Source organism: Thunnus thynnus, chromosome 11, assembly GCF_963924715.1.
Source record: "Thunnus thynnus chromosome 11, fThuThy2.1, whole genome shotgun sequence".
NCBI lineage: Eukaryota > Metazoa > Chordata > Actinopteri > Scombriformes > Scombridae > Thunnus > Thunnus thynnus.
Genome location: NC_089527.1, coordinates 9523595 through 9536178, shown reverse-complemented (window position 1 = coordinate 9536178; position 12584 = coordinate 9523595). Strand labels below are relative to the sequence as shown.

At 39.6% G+C, this 12584-nt stretch overlaps 2 protein-coding genes across 2 annotated transcripts; both read right to left on the bottom strand.

The window, feature by feature from the left end:
* Nucleotides 1–342: 342 nt before the first annotated feature.
* LOC137192421 (lactase/phlorizin hydrolase-like) lies at nt 343–9483 on the bottom strand. Its single transcript, XM_067603110.1, has 14 exons — nt 9403–9483; nt 9045–9123; nt 7676–8375; nt 6937–7585; nt 5023–6576; nt 4618–4886; nt 3980–4270; nt 3456–3654; nt 3019–3209; nt 2659–2765; nt 2198–2329; nt 1777–2000; nt 1284–1520; nt 343–1080 (listed from the first exon to the last, which is right to left on the bottom strand). Exons 2-14 carry the CDS (start codon nt 9083–9085, stop codon nt 830–832), a joined length of 4845 nt encoding a protein of 1614 aa, XP_067459211.1. The 5' UTR covers nt 9086–9123; nt 9403–9483; the 3' UTR covers nt 343–829.
* On the bottom strand, nt 9118–11857 carry LOC137192511 (lactase/phlorizin hydrolase-like). The gene is made up of 4 exons (XM_067603271.1): nt 11112–11857; nt 9867–9922; nt 9630–9713; nt 9118–9123 (listed from the first exon to the last, which is right to left on the bottom strand). The coding sequence occupies exons 1-4, from the start codon at nt 11722–11724 to the stop codon at nt 9118–9120; spliced, it is 759 nt and encodes a 252-aa protein (XP_067459372.1). The 5' UTR covers nt 11725–11857.
* Nucleotides 11858–12584: the final 727 nt, after the last annotated feature.

Below are 12584 nucleotides of genomic sequence, written 5' to 3'. Positions count from 1 at the left end.
GTAGCGTCAGAGCTCAGCAAATCTTCCAATAAAATGTTTTCCTTATCGGAACCTTGGATGGTTGAAATGGTAATAAAAAACAGCAAAATGCATGTGTGAAAAACAAAGGAGACCATGTGGCTCAAAGTGAATGTCACATTTGTTTTTCTTGATTTACCATTTTCAATATCAACCCTAATTTACACTTAGCTTTAACTTCAGTTAAATTTTACTAATTAACAAGTGAAACTGCTCCATACCAACATACCAACATATCAACAGCAGCATCACGGCCAGTGTCCACTTAGAAAATGATGTGCTGGCGCCATCCAGAGGTCATTCATTCACACTGACACAAGCATCTGAAAAACTCAGGTATAGTTTTTATTTCTGAAAATAAATATTGGAAACACTGAAACAGAAATTATCACAACAGTACATTCAAAAACTGGGTAGCAAACCCATGAATCCAATATTTACAGATCTTTTCAGTATGGCAAGACATAAAGGGTGCAGAAGTGGCTAAAATGAAACAGAGACTGGAGTAACTGAGTGACTGCAAATGTTGATTTTTGCCTTGGAGACAAAGCTGTGCTGAGCTCTCAAACCAGGTTTACCAAATCATGATAATTATAACCACATCATGACCCGCAGTTCATTAATTAAACATTGAATTATATTAGAATAATCAGTCTTTAATGGCATTATTTCACAAACCAATTTCTAATTGTATTTTATGTTTTTAACAATTATCTTCAGGTGTCTTTATAAAAGACTGAAAATCTCATTTAAACTTCTTTCTTTCTTTCTTTTGTATTTATATCGTACTTGATCCCTTTCAAAACTTTCCTCACATTCTCTCCATCTTAACAGAATCCACATCTGCGCTCTTTAACTTCTTTTTTGCTTTCTGGAGCCAATATACAACAAAGATGATACCTAGTACACTAACAAGAAGAAATACAAAGATGACATAAAGTGCCACCTCAGCGTCGTGAGGTGAAAGCTCCAGACCCAAGAAGTCCACTATGTTCAGAGGCAGAATAGGGACAGTTGTACCTGCAGAGTTCACTTCTGTGGTCGCAGTAGGGGTACTAGTAGCTGATGTAAGAGAGGGAAAAGAAACAAGGAAAATTTCATTATTTACTAATTACTTTGCATGTAGGATGGGATCTAGCATCAGTTAGATTTGTTTTCATGACCTGCATGCTGTTGCAAGTGTGCCCAGAATTCAAATCTAGAGGCAGCACTACTTGCTGAATTCTACATTGTTTTTTTAATTTGTGGACTCGGCATTATGTTACCTTCAGGTTCAGGCTTCAAACACTCATGGGGCCCGAGGGCCGGGTCTGGGAAGCCATTGCAGGTAATGATGGAGGCATAGCGAGAAGCTGAGTTTTTAGGGATGCGAGGAAGAGTGGGGTTGGAGCGGTTCACGTAGAAAAGTCCAAATCGCTCAGAGTAGCCAGCAGCCCACTCAAAGTTGTCCATTAATGACCAGGCTGTGTAGCCTCTTAGATCAACTCCATCCAGAACAAGGGCTGAAAGATCAACAGGAATGGCTACATTTAACATGCATGTACTTCAGAAACTTTGACTGAATAAGACTGCAGGAGGATTATTTACTTAGTTGCTCATGATAATAAAAAATATCAAAGTATTACATTCTTATTGACCTGTAAATTTAAATTACAGATATGCAAAATCAGCTACAGGAAATTTAATTCAATTCCACAGTCAAAAGCAATAAAATGTCCATGGATCTGTCCAGTACTTTGTTCTTATTGGCTGTGGTACCTTTCAGGGCCTGGTTAATGTAGTTCTCATAGTAGTGCGTTCTGTGGATGTCATTCAAGTCCGCAGCTCCTCGTTCTGAGATCCCATTCTCTGTAACATAGACGGGCGGGTTTCCATACTCATCCTTGATAAACTTGAGGATTTTCCTAAATCCAAATGGAGTGATCCTTAGCCAGAAGGAGCCAGATTCAATCCAGGTGCGGTCCCGGCTGTTTCCAGTGCCCCTGGATATTTGATTGAATCAGTTTATCATGTAACTCTGGCTGACGCTCTTACTGTCCAAGACAAACAAACCTTTTTAACATGCAAATAAGTGATATATATTTTGGCATCCACTGCACAGTATGTGGAGTCAACAGTCAAAGTATCTATTTGTGGGTTTAATTCATAACCATCAAATTTTATTTTATTTCAAGCCTACCTGTCACCTTCATAATCCTGCTGATTTCCAAGATCAACGGGGAATGCCAGAACTGATGTGTAATGGTTGAAGCCAAAGTAATCATGAGTCCCTTTGATCCTCTTGATTTCCTCAGGAGTGAACTCAGGAAGCCTTTGATAAGAAAGGAAGAGTCTTTTTTAAAACCCAATCCAGGATTTCTATATTAACATAAAAGATAGAGATATAGTACATATGTAGAGTATGTACCCCCAGTCCTTAATAATAATCATTCATCTCTTATAGTACATACTTCTTCAAGCAATTAGTTTTAGTTTTACTGAATTAAATCATAAACAAAACTAAAGGATGAAGGAACCAATATATTGATTGAGGCTTCAACACCAAGTTCACAGCAAATGGAACTCTACTTCATAATTATATTGTATATGAAACCAAACTGATTTCAATGTTTTTGATAGTATGAGTTATTTTTCATTTACCTTGATTCAGGGAGACCTGCAGCAAGGCTTCTTTCACGAATGATTGTTTTCATTACGTCAGGGTAATCACCGTTGAAGATAGGATGGGCAAACCAGCCAATAAAGAACTGCAGAATAAATCAAAATAGCTGTTATATTCATATTTGTTTACCTGCTTTGGATACCAGATGAATGCATCCTAGAAAGTTTCACTGAAAGACAATTGAATCTCCACTTTTCTGCAAGCTTTTCTGAACTTCAGCATAACTGCCACTATCTGAACTATTCCTGATGTTTCAAGCCCTACTCATATGGTAAAGTGTGAAGGTGAAAAAAAAATACAGTGCAAAGTGGTTTTATTGTTGACATCTTTTTATCTACCTGCAAGTAGCGCTCGGCTGCGTCCACATCCTCTTGCTTGTATGGATTCTGTGGCTCCGCCCAGTCAGAATTGATGGTAATGGAGATGAGGCCACCCTGCGTTGCACGGTATTTGTCGTTGTAAAGGTGCCAGGCCTCAGCATGGGCCTTGATCAGGTTGTGAGCTGCAATATACTGCTTACCTATAATGCCTGAAACATTTGAGGTGTTATCAACAGTGCTGTCAAGCACATTCATCATCATACAGTATAGTACAAGTTTTTAAAATATAGGATATTAAGAACCATTAGATACATATCGTATGTCTTGTGATTAAAGCCCCCCTCCACTTGAAAATGTGTTTTGTTTTTTTTTTTGGATTTAGATGTTTGAGCTTCACTGTGCAGAATAATGCTGGTTAAAGTTGGAAGTATCTCAAGAGAGAGTTGTTTGATTACCTGGAGCAAAGGTACCATATCCATAGCCAAGGTTGGCCACGATGTAGGGTTCATTCAGAGTGATCCAGAACTTTACTCTGCTTCCAAATTGGCTGAATAAAACATCAGCATAATCTCTGAATCTTTGGACAATGGTCTCATTCTCCCAGCCCCCCACTTTTTGCAGAGCCAGGGGAAGGTCCCAGTGGTAAAGGGTCACCTGAAAAATAAAGGAGAGGAGAAAATGTGTATTACAGTGCTGTACATCTTGGGGGTAAAGTGCGGTTTGAAATAATATTTTTTAGTAACACACATTGCTGTCTGCCACACTGTCTTTTTCTGATACTACCACTGGGAGCTGCCAAAGCCAGAAAATTAAAAATCCTACACAAGGGGGCTTCAGCATACTGTATAATATGAAAATACTTTACACTTGACCAACATATACACAAGAATCTGATCCACACATCATTTGTTACAAAATTTAAATAAAGTGAAATATCTGACACCTTATGTTTGACAATAACAATGACAACACTGCCTACCTGGGGCTGAATATTAGCAGCTAACAAAGCATCCAGTAATCTATGGTAGTAGTTCAGTCCGGCCTCATTGATGTGACTTTTGGTGCCATCAGGAAGCACCCTGGGCCAGGATATGGAGAAACGATAGTGGGTCACCTTCAGCTTCTTCAATACCTTCACATCTTCATCAATCTTGTTATAACTATCACAAGCAATATCGCCATTGTCATTGTTGCCCACTCTTAAAGGAGTATGGGCAAATTTGTCCCAGATACTGAGTCCTTTTCCATGGGCTCTCCAGCTCCCTTCAATCTGAAATGAGAAAATAGTTGTTTACAGTACTAGGCATGGTAAACTCTCCTGCTTCTGTGTATCCCACAACAGCACACAAAAAAACAGCCATGGAATATTTTCACCTTATGCTGCTCAGAGGAATTTCTAAAATCTTTAACAAAGATTGCTGTCTTTCAAACAGCTTGCTGACATATCGAACCTAGTGCTTCTTTGAATGAGCCTTAATGTTTTAAAGACAACTCAGATACGTTGACAGGTAGTATTTTGTGTTCTGTTTTTCTCAAACATACCTAAGAAGTGCCAGTGCACCTTATTGCTCTCAGCCATTGTAGAAAAAGAACTATGGAAACCATGCCTTTATGTACCTGGTAAGAGGCACTGGCAGTGCTCCAGTTAAATCCTGTGGGAAACTGTCCATAAAGTATCTTCTCATCATCTGGTAATGGGAAACCATTGTCCTTCATGACTTGGTAATAATAGTGAGCTGAGCGTTTGGGTGTCCTCGGCCGGTTTGGGTTAGTGAAGTCCACGTGGTGCAGCCCAAATCCAACTTTGTACCCATTAAGCCACTCAAAAGAATCCATGAGAGATGTTGCTATGTATCCTTTCACCTTCACGCCATCAAGGTCATGAGCTGTAAAAAAAAAAAATAAATAAAAATAATACAATTATCGATAAAGAAAAAACATTTGTTGACAAACACAGGTGGCTTGTATTTTATACTGGGGAATCTAGCTGTGATATAGAACTGCAATAAATGAAGCACACACCCTTTAAAGCCTCATCAACGTAGGTTTTGTAGTAAAATATTCTGTCTGTGTCATCAACTGTGGTCTCAGTGTTTGTAGCTACTCCATTCTCTGTAATGTAAATCTCTGGATCTCCATACTCCTCCTTGACCCAGTTGAGGAGTCTTCTCAAGCCCCATGCTACAGCTCTCTGGTTGCTGATAGCAGTAGTTGGTGAATCACCTTCCTCTGCTTCTGACAAATCCTGATCATATTCATATGACTGAGGGGAAAGCCGAGCTGTAAGATGGCGTGCAATCTTTGTAGTGTAATGATTTACACAGAACATGTCAGCAGTCCCCTTGATGTAGCTCTTTTCTTCTTCAGTAAAGGAAGGTAGTCTTGACTCTGAAAGATCTTGGAGTTCACTCTTGTTTCCAACTTGCCACTTCATTGCATCTGGATAGTCACCGTTCTTGAAAATGGGGTGTGCAAACCAACCCAGTTGGAACTGTAGAGCGCGATCAGCAGCCAACACTTCACGGGGAACATTGACATCTATAGGTTCAATCCAGTCAGCATTGAGGGCAATGGATAGCAGACCACCTTGGGATTTGCGGTACTTATCATCATATGTGTGGTAAGCTTTGGCGTGTGCTTTTATCAGGTTGTGTGCCACTTTGTATGGTGCAGTTCCTGGCTTCTTAACATTTGGTGGAATCTGTCCAAGTCCATATCCTGACCATGCAATCGTGTGAGGCTGGTTGAAGGTCATCCAAAATTTCACTCTGTCTCCAAAGGTGGCAAAGCAGAAATCACAAAAGTCATTAAAAATGTCAATCATGCCTACATTGTCCCAGCCACCAAGGTTTTGCAAAGCCTCAGGGAGGTCCCAGTGGTAGAGTGTCACCATGGGGGTAATGTTGTACGCCAACAGGCCATCAATGAGTCTGTTGTAATAATCAACTCCTTTCTGGTTCAGGGAAGTACGCTGACCATCAGGAAAGATCCTGGACCAGGACAAAGAGAATCTGTACGACTTCACCCTCAGAGCTCGCAGCATGTAGAGGTCCTCTTCAAGTCTGTGGTAGCTGTCACAGGCCACTTTTCCATTGGCATTAGCAGGGATACTGCCAGGTTTATTGGTGAATGTATCCCAGATGCTAGGCCCTTTCCCATCAGCATTCCAGCCACCTTCAATCTGGTAAGCTGAAGATGATACTCCCCAGCTGAAGCCTTGTGGGAAAGTGCCGTAATGGTAGAGTTTTCTCTGAAAATTAGTTTGGCTTGAGAATTTCCTCCAAACATCTTTGGCTTGGGATGGGACTGTGGAAGGTGGGATTGAAGAAAACTTGTTTGACTTTGTATTTTTCAGTCCTTGTGTATTTAAATACTGTTTTTTGGAAGGAAAGCCATTTTTCTCAATAACTTTGGAGTAAAAGTAGGCAGACTGCTTTGGAGTCCTGGGCCTGTCCGGTGAATCAAAGTTGACATGGTGCAATCCAAAACGTTCACTATAGCCTTGTGGACCTTCAAAACCATCCATGAGTGACTGGACAGTAAATCGCTGCACATTTACTCCATCCAAATGTATAGCTGTTGAGAGAATAGAGAAATTCAGCAACTAAATCTCATTTAACATGGCTTTGTAGGACAAGTTTTGAAAAAGTTAAAATTATAAAAGAAAAGCATACTCAAGCTGGTTTAAGCTGCATTAACATAAACAAGAATAACCATTTGCTGCACTATAAAATTATTAATTTCAATTCAATTCAATTCAATTTTATTTATATAGCGCCAAATCACAACAAAAGTCATCTCAGGGCACTTTTCACATAGAGCAGGTCTAGACTGCATAATTTAAATAACTTATGTTTAAGCCAAAACTCTTACCTAATATACTAATACATAAAATTATAATGGTAATTTCAGTATGTACTACTCCGAAGAACATACCTTTCAGTGCTTCATTGATGTAACTCCTCATGTACTCTATTCTGCTTTTGTCATTGAGAGTGTCTCCACTGTACTCTGTCGGCATACCATTCCCAGTTATATAAATAGGCACTTTGGTAACATTCAAGTACTCTGTGGAAATGTAGTTTAGAAGCCTTCTCAGTCCCCAAGGTGTAGAATAGATCCAGTCAGAAGCTGTAGAGGACCATGAGGGGTCCACATGGGCCTGGAAGTCACCCACCCCCTGAGGACCAGGGCTGCAAGTACCATCACTGTTGCTGACCAACCGGGAGGTATAGTGGTTTAATCCAAAGAAGTCAGCTGTTCCATGTATCCTCTGGCTCTCTTCAGCAGTGAAAACAGGGAGGATGGCAGGCTCAGAGTGGGGACACTTGTTCTTTTTCTGTTCAATCTGAGTCTTTAGTGTTGCAGGATAATCTCCATCTACAAATATGGGATGTGCAAACCAGCCCAGCATGAACTGCAGGTAGCGATCTGCAGCTGCTTTATCTTCAGGTCTGGAGGGGTCCATGGGCTCAGCCCAGTCAGAATTTAATGCAATGCCCACTTTCCCCCCTTGTTTTGTCCTGTACTTGTTATTGTAGACATGCCAGGCCTCAGCATGGGACTTGAGCATATTGTGAGTGACCTGTAGAGGCAAGATAAAAGTTAAAGTAAATGTATCAGAATGACAGTGTATCGGCGTGTATTTACAGTATAGTAAAAATATTGCTCTCACCCGATAGGAGGCAACCACATAGTCCTTTACACCAGGGGGATGCTCACCAGTTCCATACCCAGCATGGCTCACCACCCAGGGGCTACTGAATGTGTTCCAGCTCTTGACCCTGTCTCCAAACCTGGAGAAGCAGAAGTCTGCATAGTCCTTGAAGGCTTCAATGATGGAAGTGTTGGTCCATCCACCATGGTCCTGGAGTGTCTGTGGTAGATCCCAGTGGTAGAGAGTGACAACAGGTTGTATGCCCGACTCAATGAGAGCATTGATCAGCTTGTCGTAGTAGATGGCCCCTCTCTCTGATTGGCTGCCCCTGTGGCCCGAGGGGAAAATACGGGCCCAGGAGATGGAAAACTGGTAGGTGTTGACATGAAGACCTCGCAGCAGATAGACATCGTATTCCACCTTGTGGTAACTGTCACAAGCTAGATCAGCTGTCTGATTATCAAAAACCTTGTTTTCATGACCAAAATGGTCCCAAATGGTCTCTCCCTTCCCACCCTCTGACCAGCCGCCTTCAACCTTGAAGGACTCACTGGAGGTGGCCCATTGGAAGTCAACAGGAAATGTCTCATTCAGGAAGGCGTCTCGTTCAGATGAGGTCATGGTGGCAAAATTAGTCCAAGTTTTGCAGTAGGGTATGGAACATGATGATGTTTGAATATTTTTTCTGTTGTAGGTGGTATCACTTTGATATGAATGACTGAAGATAAAAGGAGCAAGATGATAGAAACAAAATTAAATTGGAGTACTTCAAGAGAAACCAAGAACCTACAAAGCAGCCAAAATATAACCTTAATGCATGTGCAGAACCCCCCTTTGTGGATAAAAATATTTTTAAGCATACTCCCCTTCCAATATACACACACATGAATATACAAATACATTGTAGTGCAGGGTATACCAAAACATGATATCTATTTTCAGTCTTCACTGTGCCCCTTCCATTGTAACTCCTTGCCCCATTTCTCACTTTGCAAATCATTGGTTGTGTGTGAATTTGAAATCATTTCCTATTTGCAGTGTGTTTACTTAACATAATTTTAATTTGTTGTCAGAATTGCCAGAGCGGAATTTGTGCAGTTTGTGTTCTAAATTAGTCGAACCATCTCCTGAATAAATAATTAAAGGTTTTAACTGGCTCCATAACTTATTGTTTCCCACAAGTGAAGTGCAGGGGTTCGCACTGGTACCAAAACTGCTGCCCTGCCAAGAGAGCAACTGTGTGCTTCACAAATACTGCATGTGATGCCTTACAATTGCAAGATCTGAAAATGTAATTATCAAAAATGTACACCAAGATTGGGTCAAGATATATTGTTGATTAAATCCTTCATTTTTTCAATTCATTTTTTTTAATAAATAGTAATACCTCTTTGGGATAATGTTGGATGGACCTAACAGATCCACCATGTCAAATCCAAGAACATTTTGACCGTCATTGCTCAGCACTGTAAAAGTATAATAAAGGACATATATCATAAATATCATGTGTCATATCATGCTTGTATCTTACAATTTTATACAATTATATGAATCTGTGATGCTATTCTTCATTAAAAGACATACAGAGGTGCAGTCTATCCCAGTTATTAAATAAATAAATGTCTGAATGACCACCAAATAATCACATTAATTAGGATTTGTTGTATTGTTAATAGTGAATTATTAAAGTGTAATAATTAACTTATCTCACGTTGCAACTCTTAATTCATAATATGAAAGATTACCTTTTAAGATTTTGGTATCAGACAAGAACTGATAAGGAGAACAGTCCTTGATGTTCACCTCATAAAACAGAATGGGTTTGTCTTCACAATTTTGCTACAAGAAAGCAGAAACAATCAACACAAGTGCATGTAATTAATTAATAATTAAGTAAGCCAGTATTTCCCTAACTAGGACAGCAAGAGCTCACTATTTATTATTCATAGCAGTATTTATTTATGCTACATACCATGACACTTTGAAGTTCCTCAGCTAGGTTTCCTTCAGTGGTGCAGTCATATTGAATTTTAATAGACAGGAAATCTAAATATTTCTGAAATAGAGATGAATGTGAGAGTTTTGCTGGATGTGGAAAACATTTTACAATTCCTTAGACACTATCAAACAGCTTATCAAACAGCTTTATCTATTAGGAGAATACTAAAATAATGATTCTTTAAACAACATGGTTGTGTTCTGATCTTACCAGAAGTTGAGTGTCACAGATGTTTGGGACTTCACTGGTCTTTACCGCAATGGATACTGAAACACATAATGTGAATTCACACTTTATTTACACCTTTCCTCCCCTATTAGACAGAGAGAGGACACGCTCCTTTCTCCTGCATTACTCCATTCCCCTATCATGACCTTTGACAGGTGGTGAACAGATACCTTTATCTCATCAAGCACAGCCATTCAGTAATTATTGTGCATTTTATAAAAGGTGACAACCACAACAAGAGAATAAGAAAGAGAGCTGCCAAAATTAGATTATATCATATGATTAAGCAAACTTAACTCTACTTTGCCTCTGATACATTGATAGGGGTTATAGGTAAAAAAGTAAATAATTTAAAGAGACATGATTAGAAATCTTTACTGGTGTCCATATTTAAAAATACATAAAATAAAAAGAAGCTCTGTTCTCAATGTCTCCCCAATAAAACCTGAAAAAGGCCAACTATCTGTGAATGTTTGCTGCTGCCAATATGTTGTATTTTTAGAAACATTTTGCAATTTATTCTGGCAATTATCTCTTTAATCCAGCATTGATTGTTCAAATCAACATAATTTTATTATAAATGAAGGTCCCAAAGTTTCCAAATGTATGACATATTGTAAGATCTCCATTAGATGCAGCCATACAAAACATGTCTTGAGTTCAAAAATTTCACTGTAAAGCTGCAATGATGTGTTGGAGCAACCAGAAAGAGAATATATCTACATCATACAAGCAACTTATAGGGAAAATTTAAAGGTAGAATAAAGGTACAAGAAGATTTTTATCACGTGTTGCAGTTTTTAAATAATGATTGACCAATCTTTTTTTTCAGTTGCGTTCAGTTCAGATCTTTATGGTGCTGGAAGGGTAAATTCTTTTTGTAACAAGACAGCATAAAACCATAAAACCATGAAAACATAAACACAATGAAAACACAGCAAGACAATAAATGACAATAAAAGTGCTGGTGCTATACACAATGCAGACAATAAGTCTGTGTGTTACAAGCAAGGAAAACAGTAACAAAAAGAATAAAGATAAGTGTTGAGCTGTGAGAGGAATCAAGAGGCAGTTTATAATCTTTTCTTAATTACAGACACTCAAAGATTTCTCTACTCCCTAAAGCTACATGTTGTATACAATAAATCATTAGTCTTATCCAAGATGAGTCCAACATAGGTTCAGAGTATGCTGAAAGTATTGAAGTAAGAAATATTGATCTCCTACCTCTCCCGGGAAACACTTGGTGGTAACGGCGGTAGACACTGGTGTGTGCAATGAGTGCGTTTTGTAGCTCAGCATCCTTCAGCTCCTCCAGGTGGCTCAGTGTCACCCAGGAGTCTGCCAGCTCTCCAAACTCTCTAAGTGCAAACTCTGAATACTTCTGAAACATCTCGACCAGCTCCTGGCTCTCCCAGCCTCCATACTTTGATCTCAGAACTTCTGGCACAGTGGATCCATGAAGGATTACCAAAGGCTGAAGGCCCACCTCCACCAGCTGCTTCAGCAGGGTCTGGTAGCAGGTGACCACAGCTTGTTGGGGCTGCCCCGGGAGGCCTGTAGGTAGGAGCTGAGCCCATGACAGCGGCACTTTGAAGTGGGTCACCCCTCTGCTCTGGAGGTACTCAAAGTACTGTCTAGAACCTGGAGGTATGGGATGCCTGCAGTCAAAGGAGTCCAGCAGTGCCCCTTCAGAAGGTTTACCATTGAGGCCTTTCACCTGTTCGTTGGTCAAGGGACCTGCAAGAAATATGGCCTGATGTTGCTTATCAATTTGCTGGCACTTGCACCCGTACACAGTTATCAGACACAGACAGAGAAGCTTCCCCAGGAGGGACATATTGTCAGAGTGTGGGGAACTGACTGAGCCCTTGGATGGCTAACCTTTTATATGTGTGCTGTTTACAAGCTTGAACTCTCAGTCACACCCGTGTTTCATAATTGACACTACTCTATGCGAGGGTCACCACTGCTGTGATACTTTATGATGTGTTTGGTAAGAGTGGTCACAGCCTTGAGTGTTTCTGAGGAAGGGTCACACAGGAGGTAGAAGATGAAAGGTAATACATATCTGTGTAGAGGTCAAGGAGAAAATTACAGAAGAAATAACAGCAGCTATAAGTTTACAATTATATCCAATAAGAGATTAAGGACTAAACAGGCAGAACTTTGGAGAGAATGTTTAATTTCCGACTGGTCAGAAATGTGTAACACTAGTTGAGCCTCATGACTGAGAAATGGAGTCTGGGACCAGGGTTTAGAATCAAAGTAAACTGATATCACTTCATAGTGACACAAACAAACCTGCTTTTTAGTACAGGAGCTTCAATTTAATTCATGTATTAGGGTAGAAATCTTCTTTGAATTTAGATTGAATGAATCTAATGGACTAAAGTGTCTTCTACATGTGGTGACTCATCGAATTTCTTAAATCTAACAAGAATTAGGAATTGTTAATATGTTCAAATAAACTGAAGCTGAAATCACAATGTGTTCTTAGCTAAAATTGATGGTTGTTGTTTTTATTCAAATTTGCCACTGACACAACATAACATGTAAGATTAATCAAGCAATGAGATTTATTATTGGCTATATATCTCTTACACATTGTTGTACCTTGAATGCCTAAAGAGGTGGAGGTGATTATTTACATGTAGGGGGTTACTTTATGTCATCTATTGTTACGCAAAAGTACCTTTG

Bases quoted from the DNA above. Each gene is read 5' to 3' on its own strand.
- LOC137192421 (XM_067603110.1), bottom strand. From the start codon at position 9,085: ATGGTGGATCTGTTAGGTCCATCCAACATTATCCCAAAGAG. The intron at 3,655-3,979 runs GTAGGCAGTGTT...TTTATTTTTCAG, and splicing joins CTGCTAATATTCAGCCCCAG to GTGACCCTTTACCACTGGGA. The intron at 2,330-2,658 runs GTAAATGAAAAA...TTCTTATCAAAG, and splicing joins GCAGGTCTCCCTGAATCAAG to GCTTCCTGAGTTCACTCCTG.
- LOC137192511 (XM_067603271.1), bottom strand. From the start codon at position 11,724: ATGTCCCTCCTGGGGAAGCTTCTCTGTCTGTGTCTGATAACTGTGTAC. The intron at 9,923-11,111 runs GTAGGAGATCAA...TATGTGTTTCAG, and splicing joins CCAAGTGTTTCCCGGGAGAG to TATCCATTGCGGTAAAGACC. The intron at 9,714-9,866 runs GTAAGATCAGAA...TCTCTATTTCAG, and splicing joins TCTGTGACACTCAACTTCTG to AAATATTTAGATTTCCTGTC.